Source organism: Lissotriton vulgaris, chromosome 1_1 (assembly GCF_964263255.1).
Source record: "Lissotriton vulgaris chromosome 1_1, aLisVul1.2, whole genome shotgun sequence".
Lineage (NCBI taxonomy): Eukaryota > Metazoa > Chordata > Amphibia > Caudata > Salamandridae > Lissotriton > Lissotriton vulgaris.
In genome coordinates, this window is record NC_141685.1 from 709666914 (window position 1) to 709689110 (window position 22197).

The 22197-nt window shown below is 51.4% G+C and overlaps 1 protein-coding gene across 1 annotated transcript in view; it reads right to left on the reverse strand.

Moving 5' to 3' along the window:
- The window catches only part of ASPM (assembly factor for spindle microtubules), a 388799-nt gene that overhangs the window by 191066 nt on the left and 175536 nt on the right, over window positions 1-22197 (reverse strand). Inside the window, exon 19 of the mRNA XM_086954783.1 lies at window positions 16617-21680. Within this exon, the coding sequence (XP_086810909.1) occupies window positions 16617-21680 (5064 nt within the window). The remainder of the gene's footprint in view (window positions 1-16616; window positions 21681-22197) is intronic.

Sequence of the window (22197 nt, forward strand, 5' to 3'; positions counted from 1 at the left end):
AAAAAGATTTGGCATTAATAAGCAAGGTCTGTAATGATAAAATGGCTATGTTTCACTTCATTTCCAAAGCTCTTGTGCTAATGTCTTGGTCAAACATAAAAGTGCCAACTATAAGCCATTAGTGAATTGTGTGCCTAGCAAAAGAATAGCACCGTCTTTCACATACACACTTCTAGTACGCCTACTTGTAATTGAAAAACGTGCTTAAATATGGAAAGTAAAAGAAATAACAAATGATCTTACATTTTACAGTGGCAAGCTGCAGCGCGGCTTCTGCTACAAGTCCTCTGCCCATCACCTAAACTTTTTGCCCCAAAAAACAGAAAATGCGTTCTGGCATTTATTTTAAACTGATAAACACATGATTTACATACACTGATTGAAAGCTCCTTTACGGTAGATTGCTTTTCAACTGTTTCTACCCGAAACATGAGAATATTGTTGCCTCACAAGGCCATGCCCTAGTGTCACCATTACTCAGAGCAACAAGAAATACAGCGTGAAGCCTGCACTTCAAAAGAGTAAAGCATAGCATAACAAAAGCCCAAGGAAGGCGCAAATAATGGAAAATTAAGTTTACAGCTCACTCATTTTAGAACAGGAAGACTTTCGCATGCCCTTTTCTCCAATTAAAAGGCACACAATTGATGGACGGAATGCAGAGCAAATCAAAACATTCACCCCAGTCAAGAGATCTTTGGTGATTTTGCTTTGTTCGCTCTAAGTTGGCAGGGTATGCCCAGGCTTGGGTCACTTGCTCACTTTGCCACTGGATCCAAGCTATCCTGGTTGACGACTGCTTATTAGCCAGAACCCGGTCCCAGGATGCTTGTTTCCAGTCCAGGGAAGACATGGCTTGGCAGTTCGGGCTGGACTGTTCCAATGAGGCACAGGGTCAGAGTGATTTGCATATGACCATGTCTGAACTGGGGTGGCGGAGTGAGCTAAAGAATGATGATGGATTAAACCTAGATCAGTGGACTGGGGGTAAGTCCTTGCAATGTTCATCACTCAATCCATCCATCATGCCCTTTGGTTTTGCTTTGTTCGCACTAAGTTGGCTGGGTATGCCCAGAAGTGGGTCCCTTGCTCACTTTGCCACTGGATTCAAGCTAGCCTGGCTGATGACGGCTGATTAGCCAGAAACCGGTCCCAGGATGCTTGTTTCCAGTCCAGGGAAGACATGGCATGCAGTTCGGGCTGGACTGTTCCCATGAGGCACAGGATCAGACTGATTTGCATATGGCCATGTCTGAACTGGGGTGGCGGAGTGAGCTAAAGAATGATGGATCTTCCCCTTTGGTTTTGCTTTTTTCCAATTATGTCAATTACCCGAGGATCTATTAATCTGCTTTTACCCGCACACAATGGCATTACACTAGAATGCTTTTCAAGTGAATGTTTTTTCAATGCATTCACTTACATCGCTCAAGAAACAAAGGAAGAAGTGGATGCACCTATATCGCCGAAATATATTTCCAACTGACCAAAAATATTTTTAACAAGCATTGGCAAAGTAAATAGGTCTCGCCTATGGGTGAGCTATTTGCTTTGGCAATCGGGTGAGGCTAGAGAAGGGGACGTCGGGATGGGCTAGAGAACAGAAGGGATAGTAGGAACAGGAGCGGGTGGGAGGAGGATAGAAGGAACAGGGGATAAGACAGGCGGGTGGGAGGGAGGAGAAGGAAGGAGTAGTTTCTGTCCTATAACTCCAGTTCTGTAGTAGGGGTATCTCTGTTAGTCATAATCTAGTGAATAGTCCCGCCCATGTGCGTGGACCCCGGCAATCAAAAATAATCTCTTAAGTTGTCAAAAAATGCAGAACTGCAAAGACACTTAAGAGAAAATTTAAAGACAAATAATGCCCCCTATATCCACAGGCTACACTGTCCAGTACTTCAACTAGAAATTCCACCAAAAAAAACACACACACATCACAGCCTGCCCAGTTTCCTCCATAGAGAAACTTGCCTCTATCAGTAAAAGCCTCTGAAATGATAGAGAGGAAGGCATGGACAGACAAGCCCCATAGGCTGCCATTATGTGGCTTAAATAGGATACTGTGCTTTTAAGAGAACTTTCCAGAACTTCTACCAGTATCCCAGAATGCACAGCAGGTCCCTTTTACTTTGTTCTTTTTGGAGGCGTAACACGCCAGACCTGTAACATTCATTACATGAATATCTTTCTCCACCGGGGAGGAGGGCGGGTGCTTATGACTATAAAAGAGATACCCCTACTACAGAACTGGAGAAACAGGACAGAAACTACTCCTTCTGTCGTAGGGGATCTCTGTGTGTAGTCATAATCTAGTGAATAGAATGGCAAGCCCATCCCCACACCAAAGCGGCGGTGGAGAGAAGAAAATTAACACCACTACTGTGCGAACAAAATTTCGCAGTGAAGCCTGCCCAACCTGAGCGTCTGCCCTGGCATCAGTGTCCAGACAGTAATGCTTAGCAAAGGTATGAACCGACTTCCAAGTGGCTGCCTTGCAGATTTCTGCAATTGGAACGTTATGGAGCAAAGCTGTCGTGGCAGCTTTGCCCCTGGTGGAATGAGCCTTAGGTTTACCCCCTAAGGTCTTATTAGCTTTTTGGTAACATTGTATGCAGGACACAATCCACCTAGGGATGGACTCCTTAGAGGTAGCAAGACCCGTCCTGACGGATGCATAATTTATAAACAATTGGTCTGACCTACGAATATCTTTGGTTTTATCCAGATAACATTTCAGCACCCTCCTAACATCCAGGGAATGTAGAGGCCTTTCCGCTGGAGATGAAGGATTCTGAAAATACATAGGCAAAGTTATGGTCTGGTTGACATGAAAATCAGAAATAACCTTGGGAAGAAATTTAGGGTGAGCACGCATAACAACCTTAGCAGCATGAAATACAGTATAAGGTTCTTGCAACACAACGCCTGAATTTCACTCACCCTGCGGGTCGATGTAATGGCCACGATGAACGCCGCCTTCCAACGAAGCCTTATGAATAGGTTCAAAAGGCTCCTTCATCAACCTGGACAGCACCACATCCAATTCCCATGACGGCGAAGGCAGCCTGACAGGAGGGAATACTTTCTTCAAGCCTTCCAAAAAATCTTTGATCACAGGGATCTGGAAGAAGGAAGTCTGTGAAGGGCATTTCCTGTAGGCAGTCAATGCAGCAAGATGAACCTTAATGGAATGAACATTACGTCCAGACTGCCCCCCGAACTTCGTGAGAAGGTCCGGCCTGCACGGCAGCCGTATGTGAGGAAGGAGAGACCGGTGAAGCAGGTCCGTGAACCACCACTGCCTGGGCCATTCCGAGGCAATGAGTATCATCCGCGCCCTGGACCAGGCCAGCTTGTTGAGCACCGCCGGAATCAGGGGAATGGGTGGAAAAGCGTACAGAAAGCTGTTCGGCCAGTTGATCCATCGCGCATTCACCAGCGTCTCCTGCTGGTAGTACCTGGAGGCGAAGTCTCGGCATTTTCTGTTTTCGGCGGTGGCGAACAGATCTACGTCTGGAGTCCCCCACCTTGCGAAGACTTCTCCTAGTACTTTGTCGTTTATGACCAATTTGTGGTTTTCCTGAATCAGTCTGCTCAATGCGTCCGCCTGAACATTCTGCACACCTGGCAGATGGGTAGCCGTTATCAGTCCTCTGGCCAGAAGCCAGAAGCCAGTGCGAGATCGCATGCGCCTCCTGCGACAAGAGTGCGTGATCTCGAACCCCCCTGCTTGTTGAGGTAATACATTGTGGTCGTATTGTCCGTCTGTACAAGCAGAGAGATGGTCTGAAAGGTTGGATGAAAGGCCTTCAGTGCCAAGTGAACAGCTCTGAGTTCCAGGAAATTGATGTGATACGTGGCCTCCATCGGGGACCACGTTCCTTGAATTTGTAAGTGTGCCCCCCAACCGTGGAGAGAAGCATCCGTCACGACAGTCTGCGTGGGAATGTCCTTGTGGAAGAGAACCCCTCTGAGGAGATTCTCCGCTGAACACCACCACTTCAGAGACTGAAGAGCATGCAAAGACAGCCGTATCTTGTCATCCCAAGATCCTTTCCGCTGATCCCACTGGTCCTCCAAGCACTCTTGCAACGGTCTCATGTGCAGTCGTGCATGTGGCGTTAGGAAGATACAAGAGGCCATCGATCCCAGTAGAGAAGACACCGTCCTCACTGTTGTAGATGGAGTGGTCATAAGAGCCTGAGCCTTCCAAAGGAGTGATAATAGTCGCTCCTCCGAAGGAGACACGCTTGCTGATAGCGTATTGATGGAGGCTCCCAAGTACTGTATGCATTGGACCGGAGTCGGGACAGACTTGGACATGTTGATGTGCAACCACAGCTTGTTCAAGAGAGCGCACGTCTTCTGGAAGTGTGCTCGAGCTTCCGCGAAGGAGGAGGCCTTGATCAACCAATCGTCCAGGTACGGGTAGACTAACACCTTGTTCTTCCTCAGGTGTGCTGTTACCACCGCCATACACTTTGAGAATGTTCTCGGCGCAGACTTCAGTTCGAATGGGAGTACTGTGTATTGATAATGATTGGCACCGACTTGGAATCGCAGGAACTTCCTGTGTTTGTGTGCAATGAGCACATGGAATTACGCTTCCTGTAGGTCTATAGCACATAGCCAGTTTCCCTGTTGCAACTGAGGATAAATCTGATGCAACGACCGCATGCAAAACTTCTCTCTTCAAATCCACTTGTTTGCCTGTCACAAGTCCAGAATGGGCCTGAACTCGTTCTTGTCCTTCTTGCGAACCAGGAAGAACCGGGAGTACAGACCTCTTCCTCTTTGAGACAAAGGTACGTCTTCTATCGCCTTTTTCCTTAACAGGATATCGGCCTCTGCCTGGAGCTCGCGCAGCTGAAACTGTAAGCTGACCGGTGGAATTGCTGGAGGCGGGCTGGTGAAGCGAAGACTATCCATTGCAAACAATATTCAGCACCCACTTGTCCCGAGTAATTTTTCTCCACTCTGCCAGAAAAAATTGAATGCTTCCCCCCCACCGGAGTGGGCAACGGATGCAGGGGAAGTAAGAGCTCAGGGCCTAGACCCGGCCAGGCCTTTGGTCGCTGGTGCAGACTGTTGGCCGCCTCAGCCCTTCTGGCCTTTCTGGAACGGCCTTCAGAACTGCTGCTGTTCCGAAGCTTGGCCACGCCCTCTGCCATGTCCACCGAACCGTCTCTGGAACGGGCGGTACGATTTCTTTGTCTCCTTGGGCTTTTCCAGACCCACAGCCGTGAGTGTTTCGGCCTCCGCCTTCATGCGGGCCATTTCGTCATCCGCATGTTTTTCAAACAGGGTTTCGCCAGAGAAAGGTAAATTGGCAACCCTTTGTTGTGCGTCCGGTTTCAGCGACGTGAGGTGGAGCCAGGCATGTCGTCGCGGGTTAATCCCATGGCAGAAGCCATGCGCCGCCAGGAGGGAAGAATCTGCTGCAGCACTGATGACCTGATTCGCCACCAACATACCCTCATTTAACACCTCCTGGAAATCTTCTCTCGTCACGAGGCCGGTGTTCTACAAACTGCTGGAGGGATTCCCAGAGGGCTCGCTCATAGCGCCCCAACAAGGCCCTGGCACTCGCAGCCTTCATGGAAGTCGCCGACGTCCCACAAACCTTCCTCCCAGCCGAATCAAGCCATCTAGATTCTTTATCTGGTGGGACTGTGGATGATGGAGTGGTGGCATGCTGTTTACGAGCCGCCGTCACTAGCACAGAGTCTGGAGGGGGTTCCACCCTTAGAAAAGCCGGATCAGAGTCGGGAGCCCGATATTTTTTCTGTAGTCTCGAGGGGGCCGCCTTAGTCACCGCCGGGGTGAGAAAAAGGTCCATGGCCGGATCCTCCAGGCCCGGTACCAGTGGCAGTAATGGCCTAGACAGATGTTTCTGGTGCAGCAGCTCGAAGATTACCGATGTCTTGAGCGTGGGCACCGTCAACGAGATGCCCAATTTTGCTGCACCTCTTAACAGGACATTGTGAAAGGAAAGGACACTAGATCTTCAACCGGTGACACCCTTGTCTCCGGTGACTCCGACAAAGTCGGAGAATAGTCCCTGGTCCCTGAAGACCTCGTATGGGAACGAGAACTGCGCCTCCTGTGGCGTCGTCTCGACCGCGTGGACGACCTGTTGCACGATCAGTCCCTCCTCCTGGAAAGAGAACGCGATCTCCCAGTTCGTGGACGTTCCGCAGGTTTCCGTGGAGGCGTCTTCCGTGGCCTATCCTGGGGTTTTGGTTTAGGAGTCCCCTTAGGCGGAATAGGAAGGGGAGGCAGTGACCCCGACTTTGGCAGAGGAACACCGAGGAGCGGGCCCATGCGGCGGAAGCGGTGGTGGTGGTTGTCCTGAGGGAGGAAGTGGTGGAAGCGGAGGGTTGATGGGAGGATCCTCCTTAGGTACAGGAGGTGGGGGCGTCTTCGGCCGAGGTGGTGTATAAACTACCGAGTACACCGAGCCCGGTGACTTTTTCGGGGGAGGGGACTGCGAACAAGCCCCTCCAGTAGGTGATCACCGTCTCCGGCGTCCTTCCCCAGACCCAGCATGACTTCTGGTGCCAGAACTCCTTCTGCGCCGCTTAGGAGAGTTGGAAAGTCTCCGAGACGCCGATCTCTTTCTTCTCTTTCTTCACGACTTCGACGTCGAACGCCGCCTCCGCGACGTCGAACGCTTCTTCCTTGACGCCGAACGCCACCTCCACAACGAACGTTCAGTCCTCGCCGATGAGCGTCGACTCCTTGACGCCGACCACTTTCTTGAGGTCCTAGACGTCGAGGATCCTCTCGATGCGAACCGTCTTCTCGACGGCGACGGGCGGTGTCGCCTCGACGGCGAGTGCCGACGCCTGTTGCTCCTTCTTCGACACCGAAGAAGCAGTCGACGGTCTCGACGGCAGCCTACCCAGGCCCTTCGACGTCGATCCTTCACACCATCTTGACCCGGAGCCCTGGGGAGATGGGGAACACACCGTCATCATCCCTCTCGACGCCGATGCAATCGACGCCGACGGAGACCGGGACCGTTTGCTGGGCTTCCTGCCTCTGGGGAGCTCCCCCGAGGCCTCAGCAGAGGCAGAGGGAGCCTTCCCAGCCTGCCCAGACCCACCTGCAGCCTGCAGTCGTCTCTCCTGTAGGCCTTGAAGCCTAATCTTCAGCCTTTCCCTCAGGGTCCTTGCTGAAAAGTTCTGGCAGATGTCACATTCTTCAGGGACATGTGCTTCAGGGAGACAGAGTATGCAGACGTCATGTGGATCAGTCTTGGACTTCTTCCTTCCACATGCTGGGCACTTGTCGAAAAGAGCAGGCATTTTAGAGCCCTAAAAAGCCTGAACAAATACACAGGAGTGAAGGGAAACACCAAGTACACAAACTGATAACACTTTTAAACCGAAAGTGCACAAAAATCCAATAAACCCTTGAAAAAGGGAGAGCTCAATGCACCAGGGTCCTGTTAGCAGGAGCCGGAAAAAAGAACTCAAAGTAAAAGGGACCTGCTGTGCATTTTGGGATACTGGGAGAAGTTCTGGAAAGTTCTCCTCAAGGCACAGTATCCTATTTAAGCCACATAATGGCAGCCTATGGGGCTTGTCTGTCCATGCCTTCCTCTCCATCATTCCAGAGGCTTTTACTGCTAGAGGAAAGTTTCTCTATGGAGGAAACTGAGCAGGCTGTGATGTGTGTGTGTTTTTTTGGGTGGAATTTACATGGACTGGACAGTATAGCCTGTAGATATAGGCTGCATTATTTGTCTTTAAATTCTCTCTTAATTGTCTTAGCAGTTCTGCATTCTTTGACAACTTAAGAGATTATTTTTGATTGCCGGGGTCCACGCACATGGGCGGGACTATTCACTAGATTATGACTATACACAGAGATCCACTATTACAGAACGGGGGTTGGAGTTGAAAAAACAGGGGTGGGATTTGAAGAAGGAACAGGGGCGGGTGGGAGGGGGGAGAAGGAACAGGGGCGGGTGGGAGGAAGGAGAAGGAACAGGGGCGGGTGGGAGGGGGGAGAAGGAACAGGGGCGGGTGGGAGGGGGGAGAAGGAACAGGGGCGGGTGGGAGGGGGGAGAAGGAACAGGGGCGGGTGGGAGGGGGGGAGAAGGAACAGGGGCGGGTGGGAGGGGGGAGAAGGAACAGGGGCGGGTGGGAGGGGGGAGAAGGAACAGGGGCGGGTGGGAGGGGGGAGAAGGAACAGGGGCGGGTGGGAGGGGGAGAAGGAACAGGGGCGGGTGGGAGGGGAAGAAGGAACAGGGGCGGGTGGGAGGGGAAGAAGGAACAGGGGCGGGTGGGAGGGGAAGAAGGAACAGGGGCGGGTGGGAGGGGAAGAAGGAACAGGGGCGGGTGGGAGGGGAAGAAGGAACAGGGGCGGGTGGGAGGGGGAGAAGGAACAGGGGCGGGTGGGAGGGGGAGAAGGAACAGGGGCGGGTGGGAGGGGGAGAAGGGACAGGGGCGGAAGGGAGGGGGAGAAGGGACAGGGGCGGGAGGGAGGGGGAGAAGGGACAGGGGTGGGAGGGAGGGGGGGTGGGGTGGGAGGGAGGGGGGGTGGGGTGGGAGGGAGGGGGAACAGGGGTGGGGTGGGAGGGAGGGGGAGAAGGAACAGGGGAGGGGTGGGAGGGAGGGGGAGAAGGAACAGGGGTGGGGTGGGAGGGAGGGGGAGAAGGAACAGGGGTGGGGTGGGAGGGAGGGGGAGAAAGAACAGGGGTGGGGTGGGAGGGAGGGGGAGAAAGAACAGGGGTGGGGTGGGAGGGAGGGGGAGAAAGAACAGGGGTGGGGTGGGAGGGAGGGGGAGAAAGAACAGGGGTGGGGTGGGAGGGAGGGGGATAAAGAACAGGGGTGGGGTGGGAGAGAGGGGGAGAAGGAACAGGGTGGGGTAGGAGCGAGGGGGAGAAGGAACAGGGGTGGGGTGGGGTGGGAGGGAGAGAAGGAACAGGGGTGGGAGGGAGGGGGAGAAGGAACAGGGGTGGGAGGGAGGGGGAGAAGCAACAGGGGTGGGAGGGAGGGGGAGAAGCAACAGGGGTGGGAGGGAGGGGGAGAAGCAACAGGGGTGGGAGGGAGGGGGAGAAGCAACAGGGGTGGGAGGGAGGGGGAGAAGCAACAGGGGTGGGAGGGAGGGGTGGGAGGGAGGGGGAGAAGGAACAGGGGTGTGAGGGAGGGGGAGAAGGAACAGGGGTGGGAGGGAGGGAGGGGGAGAAGGAACAGGGGTGGGAGGGAGGGAGGGGAGAAGGAACAGGGGTGGGAGGGAGGGAGGGGGAGAAGGAACAGGGGTGGGAGGGAGGGAGGGGGAGAAGGAACAGGGGTGGGAGGGAGGGAGGGGGAGAAGGAACAGGGGTGGGAGGGAGGGGGAGAAGGAACAGGGGTGGGAGGGAGGGGGAGAAGGAACAGGGGTGGGAGGGAGGGGGAGAAGGAACAGGGGTGGGAGGGAGGGGGAGAAGGAACAGGGGTGGGAGGGAGGGGGAGAAGGAACAGGGGTGGGAGGGAGGGGGAGAAGGAACAGGGGTGGGAGGGAGGGGGAGAAGGAACAGGGGTGGGAGGGAGGGGGTGAAGGAACAGGGGTGGGAGGGAGGGGGAGAAGGAACAGGGGTGGGAGGGAGGGGGAGAAGGAACAGGGGTGGGAGGGAGGTTAGGGGAGAAGGAACAGGGGTGGGAGGGAGGGAGGGGGAGAAGGAACAGGGGTGGGAGGGAGGGAGGGGGAGAAGGAACAGGGGTGGGAGGGGGAGAAGGAACAGGGGTGGGAGGGAGGGGGAGAAGGAACAGGGGTGGGAGGGAGGGGGAGAAGGAACAGGGGTAGGAGGGAGGGAGGGGGAGAAGGAACAGGGGTGGGAGGGGGAGAAGGAACAGGGGTGGGAGGGAGGGGGAGAAGGAACAGGGGTTTGAGAAGGAACAGGGGTGGGAGGGAGGGAGGGGGAGAAGGAACAGGGGTGGGAGGGAGGGGGAGAAGGAACAGGGGTGGGAGAGAGGGAGGGGGAGAAGGGACGGAGTCAGGTGAGGGAGAGGGGGAGAAGGGACAGGGGTGGGGTGGGAGGGAGGGGGAACAGGGGTGGGGTGGGAGGGAAGGGGAGAAGGAACAGGGGTGGGGTGGGAGGGAGGGGGAGAAGGAACAGGGGTGGGGTGGGAGGGAGGGGGAGAAAGAACAGGGGTGGGGTGGGAGGGAGGGGGAGAAAGAACAGGGGTGGGGTGGGAGGGAGGGGGAGAAAGAACAGGGGTGGGGTGGGAGGGAGGGGGAGAAAGAACAGGGGTGGGGTGGGAGAGAGGGGGAGAAGGAACATAGGTGGGGTGGGGTGGGAGGGAGAGAAGGAACAGGGGCGGGTGGGAGGTCGGGGGAGAAGGAACAGGGGCGGGTGGGAGGTCGGGGGAGAAGGAAAAGGGGCGGGAGGGAAGAAGCGGGAGAAGGAAAAGGGGAGGGTGGGAGAGGGGAGAAGGAACAGGGGCGGGTGGGAGGTCGGGGGAGAAGGAAAAGGGGCGGGAGGGAAGCAGGGGGAGAAGGAAAAGGGGCGGGTGGGAGAGGGGGAGAATGAACAGCGGCGGGTGGGAGGGAGGGGGGAGAAGGAAGAGCAGCGGGTGGGAGGGAGGGGGAGAAGGAATAGGGGCGGGTGGGAGGGAGGGGGAGAAGGAATAGGGGCGGGTGGGAGGGAGGGGGAGAAGGAATAGGGGCGGGTGGGAGGGAGGGGGAGAAGGAACAGGGGCAGGTGGGAGGGGGGGAGAAGGAACAGTGCCGGGTGGGAGTGAGGGGGAGAAGGAACAGTGCCGGGTGGGAGTGAGGGGGAGAAGGAACAGTGGCGGGTGGGAGTGAGGGGGAGAAGGAACAGTGGCGGGTAGGATGGGGAGAAGAAACAGGGGTGAGTGTGAGGGAGGGGGAAAAGGAACAGGGGTGGGTGGGAGGGGGAAAAGGAACAGGGGTGGGTGGGAGGGGGAGAAGGAACAGGGGCGGGTGGGAGGGGGAGAAGGAACAGGGGCGGGTGGGAGGGGGAGAAGGAACAGGGGCGGGTGGGAGGGGGAGAAGGAACAGGGGCGGGTGGGAGGGGGAGAAGGAACAGGGGCGGGTGGGAGGGGGAGAAGGAACAGGGGCGGGTGGGAGGGGGAGAAGGAACAGGGGCGGGTGGGAGGGGGAGAAGGAACAGGGGCGGGTGGGAGGGGGAGAAGGAACAGGGGCGGGTGGGAGGGGGAGAAGGAACAGGGGCGGGTGGGAGGGGGAGAAGGAACAGGGGCGGGTGGGAGGGGGAGAAGGAACCGGGGCGGGTGGGAGGGGAAGAAGGAACCGGGGCGGGTGGGAGGGGAGGGGAAGAAGGAACAGGGGCGGGTGGGAGGGGAAGGAGAAACAGGGGCAGGTGGGAGGGGGAAGAAGGAACAGGGGCGGGTGGGAGGGAGGGGAAGAAGGAACAGAAGGGAGGGGAAGAAGGAACAGGGGTGGGTGGGAGGGAGGGGAAGAAGGAACAGGGGTGGGTGGGAGGGAGGGGAAGAAGGAACAGGGGTGGGTGGGAGGGAGGGGAAGAAGGAACAGGGGTGGGTGGGAGGGAGGGGAAGAAGGAACAGGGGTGGGTGGGAGGGAGGGGAAGAAGGAACAGGGGTGGGTGGGAGGGAGGGGGAAAAGGAACAGGGGTGGGTGGGAGGGAGGGGGAAAAGGAACAGGGGCGGGTGGGGAGGGGGGGGAAGAAGGAACAGGGGCGGGTGGGAGGGAGGGGAAGAAGGAACAGGGGCGGGTGGGGGGAGGGGCGAGGAATCGGGGGTGGGTGGGAAGGGGAGAAGGAACAGGGGCGGGGTGGGATGAGTCAAAGGAACAGGGGCGGGTGGGATGTGTTGAAGGAACAGGTGCTGGTGGGAGGGAGGGGGAGAAGGAACAAGGGCGGGAGGGAGGAGAAGAAGGAACAAGGGTGGGAGGGGGAGTAGAAACGGGCAGGTGGGAGGGAGGGTAAGAAGGAACAAGTGCAGGAGGAGAAGAAGGAACAAGGGCGGGAGGGAGGGGAAGAAGGAACGCGGGAGGGAGGGGAAGAAGGAACAAGGGAGGGAGGGGAAGAAGGAACAAGGGAGGGAGGGGAAGAAGCAACAAGGGCGGGAGGGGGAGAAGGAACAAGGGTGGGAGGGAGGTCGGGGAGACGGAACAGGGGAGGGTGGGATGTCGGGGGAGACGGAACAGGGGCGGGTGGGAGAGAGGCTGAGAAGGAACAGGTGCAGGCGGGAGGGTAGAGGGAACAGGGGCAGGTGGGAAGGGGAGAAGGAACAGGGGCAGGTGGGATGGGCCGAAGGAACAGGGGCGGGTGGGATGGGCTGAAGGAACAGGGGCGGTGGGAGGGAGGAGTTGACAGAACAGGGGCTGGAGAAGGAACAGGGGCGGAGGGACTTGGAGAAGGAACAGGGGCGGGAGGGACGGGGAGACGGAACAGGGGTAGGTGGGAGGTAGGGGGAGAAGGAACAGGTGCAGGCGGGAGGGAGGGTAGAGGGAACAGGGGCAGGTGGGAAGGGGAGAAGGAACAGGGGCAGGTGGGATGGGCCGAAGGAACAGGGGCGGGTGGGATGGGCTGAAGGAACAGGGGCAGTGGGAGGGAGGAGTTGACAGAACAGGGGCTGGAGAAGGAACAGGGGCGGAGGGAGTTGGAGAAGGAACAGGGGCGGGAGGGACGGGGAGAGGGAACAGGGGTAGGTGGGGGGTAGGAGGAGAAGGAACAGGGGAGGGTGGCATGGGTCTAAGAAACGGGGCGGGTGGGATGGGTCGAAGGAAGAGGGGCAGGTGGTAGGGGGTCGAAGGAACAGGGATGGGTGGGAGGGGGAGAAGGGAGAAGTAACAGGGATCGGGCGGGTGGGATAAGAAGCAGCATGGACGGGGTGGGAGGATTAGGAAGCAACATAGTTGTAAACGGGGGGAAAATATAGTGTTGGTTTCATAATGCTTTCTTAGGTTTTGCCTGCACAGCGCTTGGGTTGTGTGTCTGTCTGTCTGGCTCTCGAGTCAGCAGCTCTGGCGGCTGCGCTACATCCTCTCCGCTCCCATGTTATCTGTCAGGGAGTTTTTTCCTTCTCCCGGACAATGATTGATGAAAACAGTTCTTTATTCATTACATAGGCGTAACCAATGCATAACCAATGCTTGTTTAGGTATTGAACTCCGACAACCTAGGCTAAGAGGGGTGAGGCAGGTGGGGAGAAGGTAAATAAGCTCTATGACACAGCCAGTGGTTTCCACATTGTAGCACTTTTTTTGTAATGCTAAGTGAGGGAGCCAACACGACAATGGGAGGGAACAACAACATGGAAAACAGGTGGAAGGAAACAAGCAAACACCCAACGAGAGGGTGGGAGGGAGCAAATGGACAGGATAGAAAAACAGGACAGAACCAGCTACAAAAGATGCACTCTGTAGAATGCTTCAACAAAAGAAACAAATAGCTCCCAAAAAAGCGAGGCGTGAAAGGACACAAGTACTTAGGCCATGCTTAAGTGGGGATGGCCATGCACAAAAAGAGGAAGTGGCGACAGTAGCTCTGACCAGCGGGAAGCAAGCAATTGAGAATGAATTTGTAGCTAACCAATGGTAAGTAATGGGAAGCCTCCAAGTCCACTGATAGAAAACAAAATGTTTCAAAGAGACAGACAGCGCATGCTCGGCCTACCAAAGACCCAAATATTGCATGCTTGGCAGCCAACTGTCATTAAGGCATTTGGCTTGTGGGCGCAGCGAATCAAGAGAGAATAAAAAAGGAGCTCTTATGTCCCCAAAACAAATTCTTAATTCCATTTATAACCTAAAATATTTTCACCCATCTCACGGTTTCCACATGGACATCTCGCAAAAAAAAAATCTTAAAATGGCCTCCACTTGTTTTAGACCACAAGTTGTGAACTCAATGAGCCATTTTTATCATTTTGTGCCACACACTATCCAAAGGGGGGTTGAAGGTCCCGGTAGACACACTCCCGCCTCACTGGGAGATAATATCTCTGAACATGGCCATGGAGACCAGAGGCTAGTCTGCACTGGCAAAAGCCATTTAGTGCTCTTCTGAAGACTACTTGTTGGTTTTTCCATTCCTCTTCTCTCTAGGAATACATTTCTTGGCATGTTCTTGTGTCGTCTGCCCATGTACCTCTTGTGTAAAATCAATGCTTCCATCATGTTTGAAGCTTTCCAGTTCAACAAAAGGTGAAGAAATAATTGTTCCATTCAGTTGCTAGCATACAGCAAATGCATCCTGAATATGCAATTAATTTGCTACTTTCTATTACCTATTCCCCCCCCTCCAGAGTTTTAAGTAGCACAAACTCAACCCAAAGGTATCATACCGCTTTACATGAGCGCCAGTTGCCTTACAGACGGACATATTCATTTTTTGTTGTTGTTAGGCACGACGTGATTTGCCCAGTATCACAGGATGGTGAGTGAGCGTTGTTGCAGAGACTCGAACCCAGTTCCCCAGATTCAATGTTGACCGCCCTAGCCACCCTCTCCACAATTCTTTACTTACCATACATACATTACTGCTGGGCAATGAGCACCAAGACCTGTTGAGGAAAGAACCAACACCTACCCCCCCCCCCCACCCCAAAAATACATAAAGCAACTCATAAAAATGAGTAACTACACTAACTAATCGCACACCGTCAAAAATCCAAAATCAGACTCCCATCTTTGATGGAAACATTTGCAATATCCTACCCCAGATTTTCAAATGTGCTAAAATACATACAAATGTAAGATTGTGTGCATTCATAATCATTGCTGTAGACTATGCTATTCACTGAATGAATACAAGAATGTTTTAACTACTTACCAATTACAACCTCCACATGTAACGTACTACACACAAATGATCATTGCATTTATTACCTCTATATAGCATAGTACACTCTTTGTAAGATGAGCACTTAAATAGCTTGAGCCACTCACCACTGCCTGTACTATCAGTGCAGGGTCTCCAAGTCTTTATTCTTAAGCTCATAAACAAGGTGAAAATTTACAATTGTACATAATTTACTATAAAAAAACTAAAGCTCCTTGCAAGATAATGTGAGAAAACAAACCTCAACCCAAACTTTATCCATGTATTTATGTATGTATGTATCCTCCTATACCACAGAGAGTTATGAAAGGTTATGACCAATTGCCACAGAACTAAGCATGAGTGAAGCCCGGTTTTCATATAACTATTCAATATTTTTTAGGTGACAATTAGTGCACATTGCCCAACTGCTCTTGTGCCCTGCTAACACTATACCGGACTTCACACGACAGACTCAGGAGCCAAGATAAGACTGGGAATTCTCGAAGTGGACCTACAGTAGACAGCTGCCCGGTATTCAGCTAGCCTATCAGGCAAGACTGTGCCAGCACAAACAAAGTTCATGAAATGTGAAGTCCGACTAGGGTTTTCAACAAGGTAGGGCATTATGTTTTGGAGACAATTTTCGTTGTCTGGGTTGGGGGGGGGGGGGGGGTGTCTGTCTGTCTGTCTGTCTGTCTGTCTGTCTGTCTGTCTGTCTGTCTGTGTGTCTGTGTGTCTGTGTGTCTGTGTGTCTGTGTGTCTGTGTGTCTGTCTGTCTGTCTGTCTGTCTGTCTGTGTGTCTGTGTGTCTGTGTGTCTGTCTGTCTGTCTGTCTGTCTGTGTCTGTGTGTCTGTCTGTCTGTCTGTCTGTCTGTCTGTCTGTGTGTCTGTCTGTCTGTCTGTCTGTCTGTCTGTCTGTCTGTCTGTCTGTCTGTCTGTCCCAGGATAAAAGTAACTAGGAGTGAGTAAGACATCCATTGACTCATGGAATGACAGCAGAAGGTTGGAGAAAGTGATGAGGTCAGGGCAAGAGTGCCTAAGATCCCTAGTGCAGAACGCAGCACATGAAGGGGTGAATGAAAGAAGTATGCTGATCTACCTGCCCCAAAATACAGTGTCCCACAAGTATGGTAAAAGACCACACAGGTATACAGAAGACTGGTAAAAAGTGCACAGGCAGTAAGACTTTGTTTTTATGATTGTTCCAAAGGAAAGGTTTGAGGTGCGGATCAATATCAATTTTAAGTGCGCAGTTGTGACTCAATGACATGGAGTGTTGGAAGGAGGAATACCATTGCTTTTTGCCAAGAGGGTTCACTTTATAAGAAAACATATGGGGGAATGGTAATTTGGTCTGTTAGGTAAAGATGTGATAGCTGGAGGTAATATAGAAAAAGTGGTTTTGAACCATTCAAGGGCCACAGGGACAGATAGGGGTGCATCAGATATCAATTTATGCGCAAGGGGGCAAAGGAAGAGGGGATTTGAGGGAAAGATTGGGCAGCCAGAATTTGCATGTTTGAAAACAAGTAGCTGAACTAATTTTTGGATCTTTACATCCGCGAAATGCGATGGACAGTTTCAAATGCTGATGGACAGCCCTGTGAGCCAATGCCTAACGCCAGCTGAACCACAGTAGCCAATGGCTAAAAATGGATTGTCCAAAAGACTCTTGATAATTGTATATTTATGTTGTGGCCGACTGGGGGTATTCAGCTCTCACATAGTTACAATTAAAGCGGTCAGTAGGCGAGACCTAATATAAATTAGGCGCCATCTATTAGGATTATTGCATAACCATGGCAGGTAATGATACGTTTTAGATATTTTTCAAAACTTGGCTGAATTCCAATCCTTACCTGAATTTGTATTGCACTTGTTTTTATCTTCTGAAACCTCTTCTGTTCAATGAATCGCCTCACAGCTGCTTGGACGGTGATGACATTTGCCAACGTGCACAAGAAAGCCTCTCGTTGACGTTTCATTGCCAAGTGTGCTCTGTACTGAGTTTGTAGCATTATTGCAGCTTCTCTGCACTTCCTATACTGCCTTTGTGATCTGTACATCCGATAATACGCTTGAATGGTACACGCAGAGTTCCTGAGTTGAAAGAACTTTCTTCGATACACCTTCATATGTAGGTAGGCCTGAATTTTCCTTACAGCTCGTTTTTCTATAGCCATTCTTCGAGCCACTAGCCCTCGGAACGCAGACTGGACAGTGACTGCAGACTTTTTTAGCAAAAGGTATTGGTGTCTCTGAAGATGACTCAAGCGGCAAGCTTTGTACCATCTTTGGATTAAAACTACTGATACAACTATTGCTTTGTATCGGGTTCTGGTAACATATCCTCTAAAAGCAGACTGAATGACCACTGAGGCAGTCTTTTTCTGAAGAAACCTTTTCCTTGATGCATGCATTCGTAAAACCGATTGAATGCGCCGAGCAGCTACCATTTTCTTGGCCAGCTGTCTAGCTTTCATTGCGCGAAAAGCAGTCTGAATGCAGAGGATGGCTTTTTTTGTCAACCTGTAGTGTTGAACTGCAGAATCTCTCACTAGCTTTGCTTGATATCTCTTCTCAAACACTTGGACTGCCCAGCACATTTGCCTATATAGCTTGCGTTGTCTGTGCATGCGATATTGGGACTGTATTACTGTTGCAGCACTGTGTAACCTTTTCATGTGCCTTAAGACGGTCAGACGGCGGTAAGCAGCCTGAATGACCACCACAGATTTGCGAAGGACCAAGTATTCCTCGCGCTCATGTTTCCCTTTCATGTAGGATCTATAAAACGCCTGTATGATGCAAGAGGCCTTTTTTTTCTCCTCATACTGGGCCCGAACACGGTGCATTCTGAATGCTGACTGAATTGTGGTGGCAGCTGTGTGCATTTGCTGGACTTCCTGCCTCACCTTGAAACCTCTGTAGGCAGACTGGACGTGAACAACAGCTTCTCGGAGGCGAACAAAGTTTTGTTGTTGCCGTTTCGCAGCTAATGACGCTCTGAATCTTTGCTGGCAGACTGTTACAGCAGCTCGAAGTCCAAGGTATCGTCTTTGTTGTGAACGACATTTAAAACGCTTTTGAATGACCACAGCAGCAATATGCATTTCTCGAAGTTGCTGTCGCACCATCATGCCCCGGAAGGCAGCCTGAATGCATAGAGTGGCTCCTTTCAGTTGCAGGTACTGCTGCCTTGCAGAATCTCTTGCTGTTTTTGCTCTGTACGTCTGCTGGAGGATTGTAACAGCCCAGCAGGTCTTCTTGTAACAAACCCGCTGTCTGTGCATGAGGTAATGAGATTGCAACACTGTTGCCGCTGCATGCATGCGTTTTACATTTTGCCTAACTTTCATGCCTCGGTATGCTGCCTGAAGGACTACCACTGACTTTCGAAGGTCCATGTAACAGGCTCTCTGCTTTTGGCCTTCGGTGTGAGAGCGGTAGAAGCTCTGTATGACGCTGGCGGCCATTTTCATAGTTTGGTACCTAACACGAGCTCTGTGCATCCTGAATGCAGACTGGAGAGTGGTAGCTGCTTGGTGCATCTTGTGGAGCTCTCTTCTTACCTTTGAACCATGATAAGCAGCCTGTACAAGAATAACCGCTTTGCAAAGAGAAAGGTACTGCTGGCGCTGCTGCCTTCCCTTGATTAATGCCCGGTATCTTCTCTGAATAGCCACACAGGCATGCTTGAGCTTTAGAAACCTTCTGTGCTCTAACAAGGCTTTAAAATGTCGTTGGATAGTTTTTGCAGCTTTGTGCATTCCTTGAAGTTGTTTTCGGAGTCTCATGCCCCGGAAGGCAGCCTGGAGGCAGCATGCTGCTTTCTTGACTGTGCAATAGTTTTTAACTGCCACATCTCTCTGTCCCTTTGCTCTGAACCTTTCCTGTATCACTTTGGTAGCCCAATGAATGTTCCTATATCGGCTCTTGTATCTGCTCATTCTGTAATTGGCTTGAATTACTGTGGCAGCCTTGTTCATCACCTTCAGGGATTGCCTAGTTTTCATACCCCGGTAAGCAGCCTGGAGAACCACAACAGAGCACCGCTGTTTCAGAAAGCTTTCCCTTTCATAGATTGCCAACCTGTAAGCTCTGTAATGGCGCTGTATAGTAATGGCAGCCAGCTTTGTAGCTCGGAAGCGCAGATTGAGTATGTACATTCTGAATGATGCCTGAATAACACTGGCAGCTCTATGTCTCAACGTAAGGTCCTTCCGTACTTTCCACCCTCTGTAACAAGCCTGAAGAGTAATGGCTGCTTCACGAAGGCAAATGTAGTGTTTACGTTGATTACTTCCAAGCCTTATTAACCGAAATTTTTGCTGAATCACAACAGCAGCTTTCTTCACCGAAAGAAACCACTCTCTTTCTAAATAACACCTGAATCTTTGCTGAATAATGGTTGCTGCAACATCCCTCCTATGCATGTACCTTCTGGTTTGCAAGCCACGATAGGCGGACTGAATACAGACAACAGCGTTCTTGAGAGTTTGGTATTTTCTGACTTGCCTATTTCGGTCTCTGCATGCACGGTAAATTAGCTGCATGGATTTGGTAGCCAGGACTAAGTTTTTGTAGTATCTGCTCTGCAAGTACATCCGAAAATGTGCCTGTATTTGGATTGCAGCTCTGTGTATGCGCTTCATTTCCAGTCTCACTAATGCCCCTCGGCAGGCGGCTTGAAGTGTAACAGTGGCTCTCTTCATCTCAAGATACTCTGAACGAACATCTCTGCACCGACAGGTTGCTTTGTACCTTATTTGGATGATCGTTGCTGCCATTTTCATTCTGCTGTAAGCAACATAATTCTGATGCCTCCGAAATGCTGACTGAATGGTAGTGGCTGCCTGGTGCAACTGTTTCATTTGTCTTCGAACCTTCATACCTCGAAATCCAGCCTGCAGTGTGATAACTGCCCAACGAAGATAAAGATAATGCCAACGTAGTACTTTTGTATGGATGGCAGCACGATACCATCGCTGTAGTGTAACTGCTGCTCCTCTGCATGCAACATACCGCCTCCGGAGTGAAAAGGCCTTATAAGCGGATTGAATAGTTGTAGCTGCTACTTTGAGTTTGTGAGCTTGCAGTCTAGTAGTCCGCCCACGCCATGCCGCTTGCAAAGTAATAGTGGCAGATTTCAGTTTTGAATACAGCGCATGTTGCTTCTTTCCAATAGAGTATGCTCGATAATGTTGCTGGATAGTCAATGCAGCCTTTCTTACTTGTCTGAACTGTTTTTGAGCCACAACCTTTCTGTAGGAGGACTGAAGCACAACAGCAGCAATATGTTGCTTTTGGATTTGCCTACGGACAACCCAGCCACGGTAAGCTGCTTGTAGGCACGCTGCAGCCTTCCTCTCCTTTAAGAAATGCAGTCGCTGTCTTTTAGAAATTATGTAGGCCCTAGTAAACTTCTGAATTGTAAGGCATGCTGTCATGGTTAAGAGATAATTTTTCCGAGCAGAGTAAGCTCTAAAAACAGTTTGTATTGTTAGTGCTGCACTGAATTGCATTTTAAGGGCTTTCCGTGCTCTGTACCCTCGGTATGCTGCTTGTATGCAAACTGTAGATGTTTTTAGTTTCAAATACTTCTTCCTCTGGTAAACCTGTGCACAATATGCAGCAAAATGACGTTGGATCACAACTGCTGCACTTCGGAGTGTGAGATAGTACTGTCTTTGCTGGAACATCCTATATTGGGCTTGTAGGACAGTTGCTGCTTTCTTCCACTGGTGCATTTGTTTCCTGATCAAATGTCCCCTCAATGCAGCCTGCAAGCGAATACAAGCTTCCCGCTTGCTTGTAAATTCGGCTTTATGCTGCATGATACACCTCTTTGAGCGGTAATGTCTTTGGACAAAGAGCACCGCTTTCTTCAGAGCTCTGTAATGATGTTGAGCTTGCCTCATCCTCACATTAGCCTGAATTCTCGTGATGACACGCTTCAACTTTTGGAACTTTTTACTGGTTATGTAGGCACGATAAAAGGCTTGAATAGTTACTGCAGATCTGAACATACGTGCCTCTTTCTTGGATCGCATGTTTCTGTAAGCAGTTTGCAACACCACAACAGCAGAATTTATTCTGCGGTATAGCAACACAGCTCGTTTAGTAGCAAGGTGCCCTCTGTATCGAGTTTGGATCACTCTGGCAGCATGTCTATATTTTTTGTATCTACGCTGCTGTTGCCACTTCCTTACATGGGCTTGTAACAAGATGGCGCAGGATTTCACATGTAAGAAGCGCTGCCTCTCTCGCCTCATTCGCCAGTATGACTGAAGAAGGCAGGCGGCCTGGATTTGCTTTAGCATTTGGCGGGCTTTCATCGCTCTAAATGCAGTTTGCAGACGTATAACTGCAGTGCGTTTCTTCAAATACTCCTGTCGTTCAAACTTCCCTTGCAGGTATGCTTTGCAGTACCGTTGGAGTGTAATTATGTGCCCCTTTTTAGTTTTGTATGCTCGTTTGTCACTCAAGCATCTGAAGCAGGCCTGGATTCTGATTACACTCTGCTTAAGTTGCAGGTACCATTTTCGCTTTGAATGCATTCGATACCAGGCTTGTATGCAAACTGCAGCCTTTTCCTGGAGGGCAGCTTTATTGATTCTCCATTTTCTGTATGCAGCTTGCAGTACAAGGGCTGCCCTTGTTTGCTTCAAGAGGTTGTGTTGTTTCCAACGTCTGAATGCAGCCTGAATTACCAGAGTTGATGACTGGAGTGTCCGGTACCTCTGTCTCTCCTGCTTAGCCAACAGCCATGCACGAACAGATCTCTGAATTGTCAGCGTGGCACAGATAATGCGTTCATAGGAACGCACAGCAATCTTTGTTCTTATCCTTGCTTGCATTCGAATGGCAGAATATCTTAACTGTAGGTACAATCGTCTTGCAGAATAAAGTCGCCAATGAGCCTGAAAGAGAGATAGGACTCAATTAATTTGCACATATCGCTCCCTGTCTTCAATTACTAAACTGTTACAAAAATAGGGAAACACTAAGGTGTACATATTAAATCAAGCATGAGCAGTGATAAAAGGTCTCAAATCATACAAGAGTAAAACTAAGCATTATATATCAATTTTTGCAGTCTCGATACAGACGACTTAAGCTGTAATTTGCAGACAGCCCTGTATACAATAATACTTACAATAGGGTTAAGGTCTGACCTTTTTTATGACAGGATGGTTGTCTCGTTTATCTCACTTCCCTCCTCTTATGTGGATGATTTTCCTCATTGTTATACGTGCTCACCCATGGAACATTTCTTCTTTACTCTTATTTTTGATAGTCTGAGTTATAACCTTTTGGTGCTGACATTTAGGAACTACTTCATTTATTTGTCTTTTTTTCATTTCAATTCCGGCTTTGCAGCCCTCACTTTCCCTCTGCTGTCTCTGTAGATATGGCATGTTCTTGATCTTTTGCTCA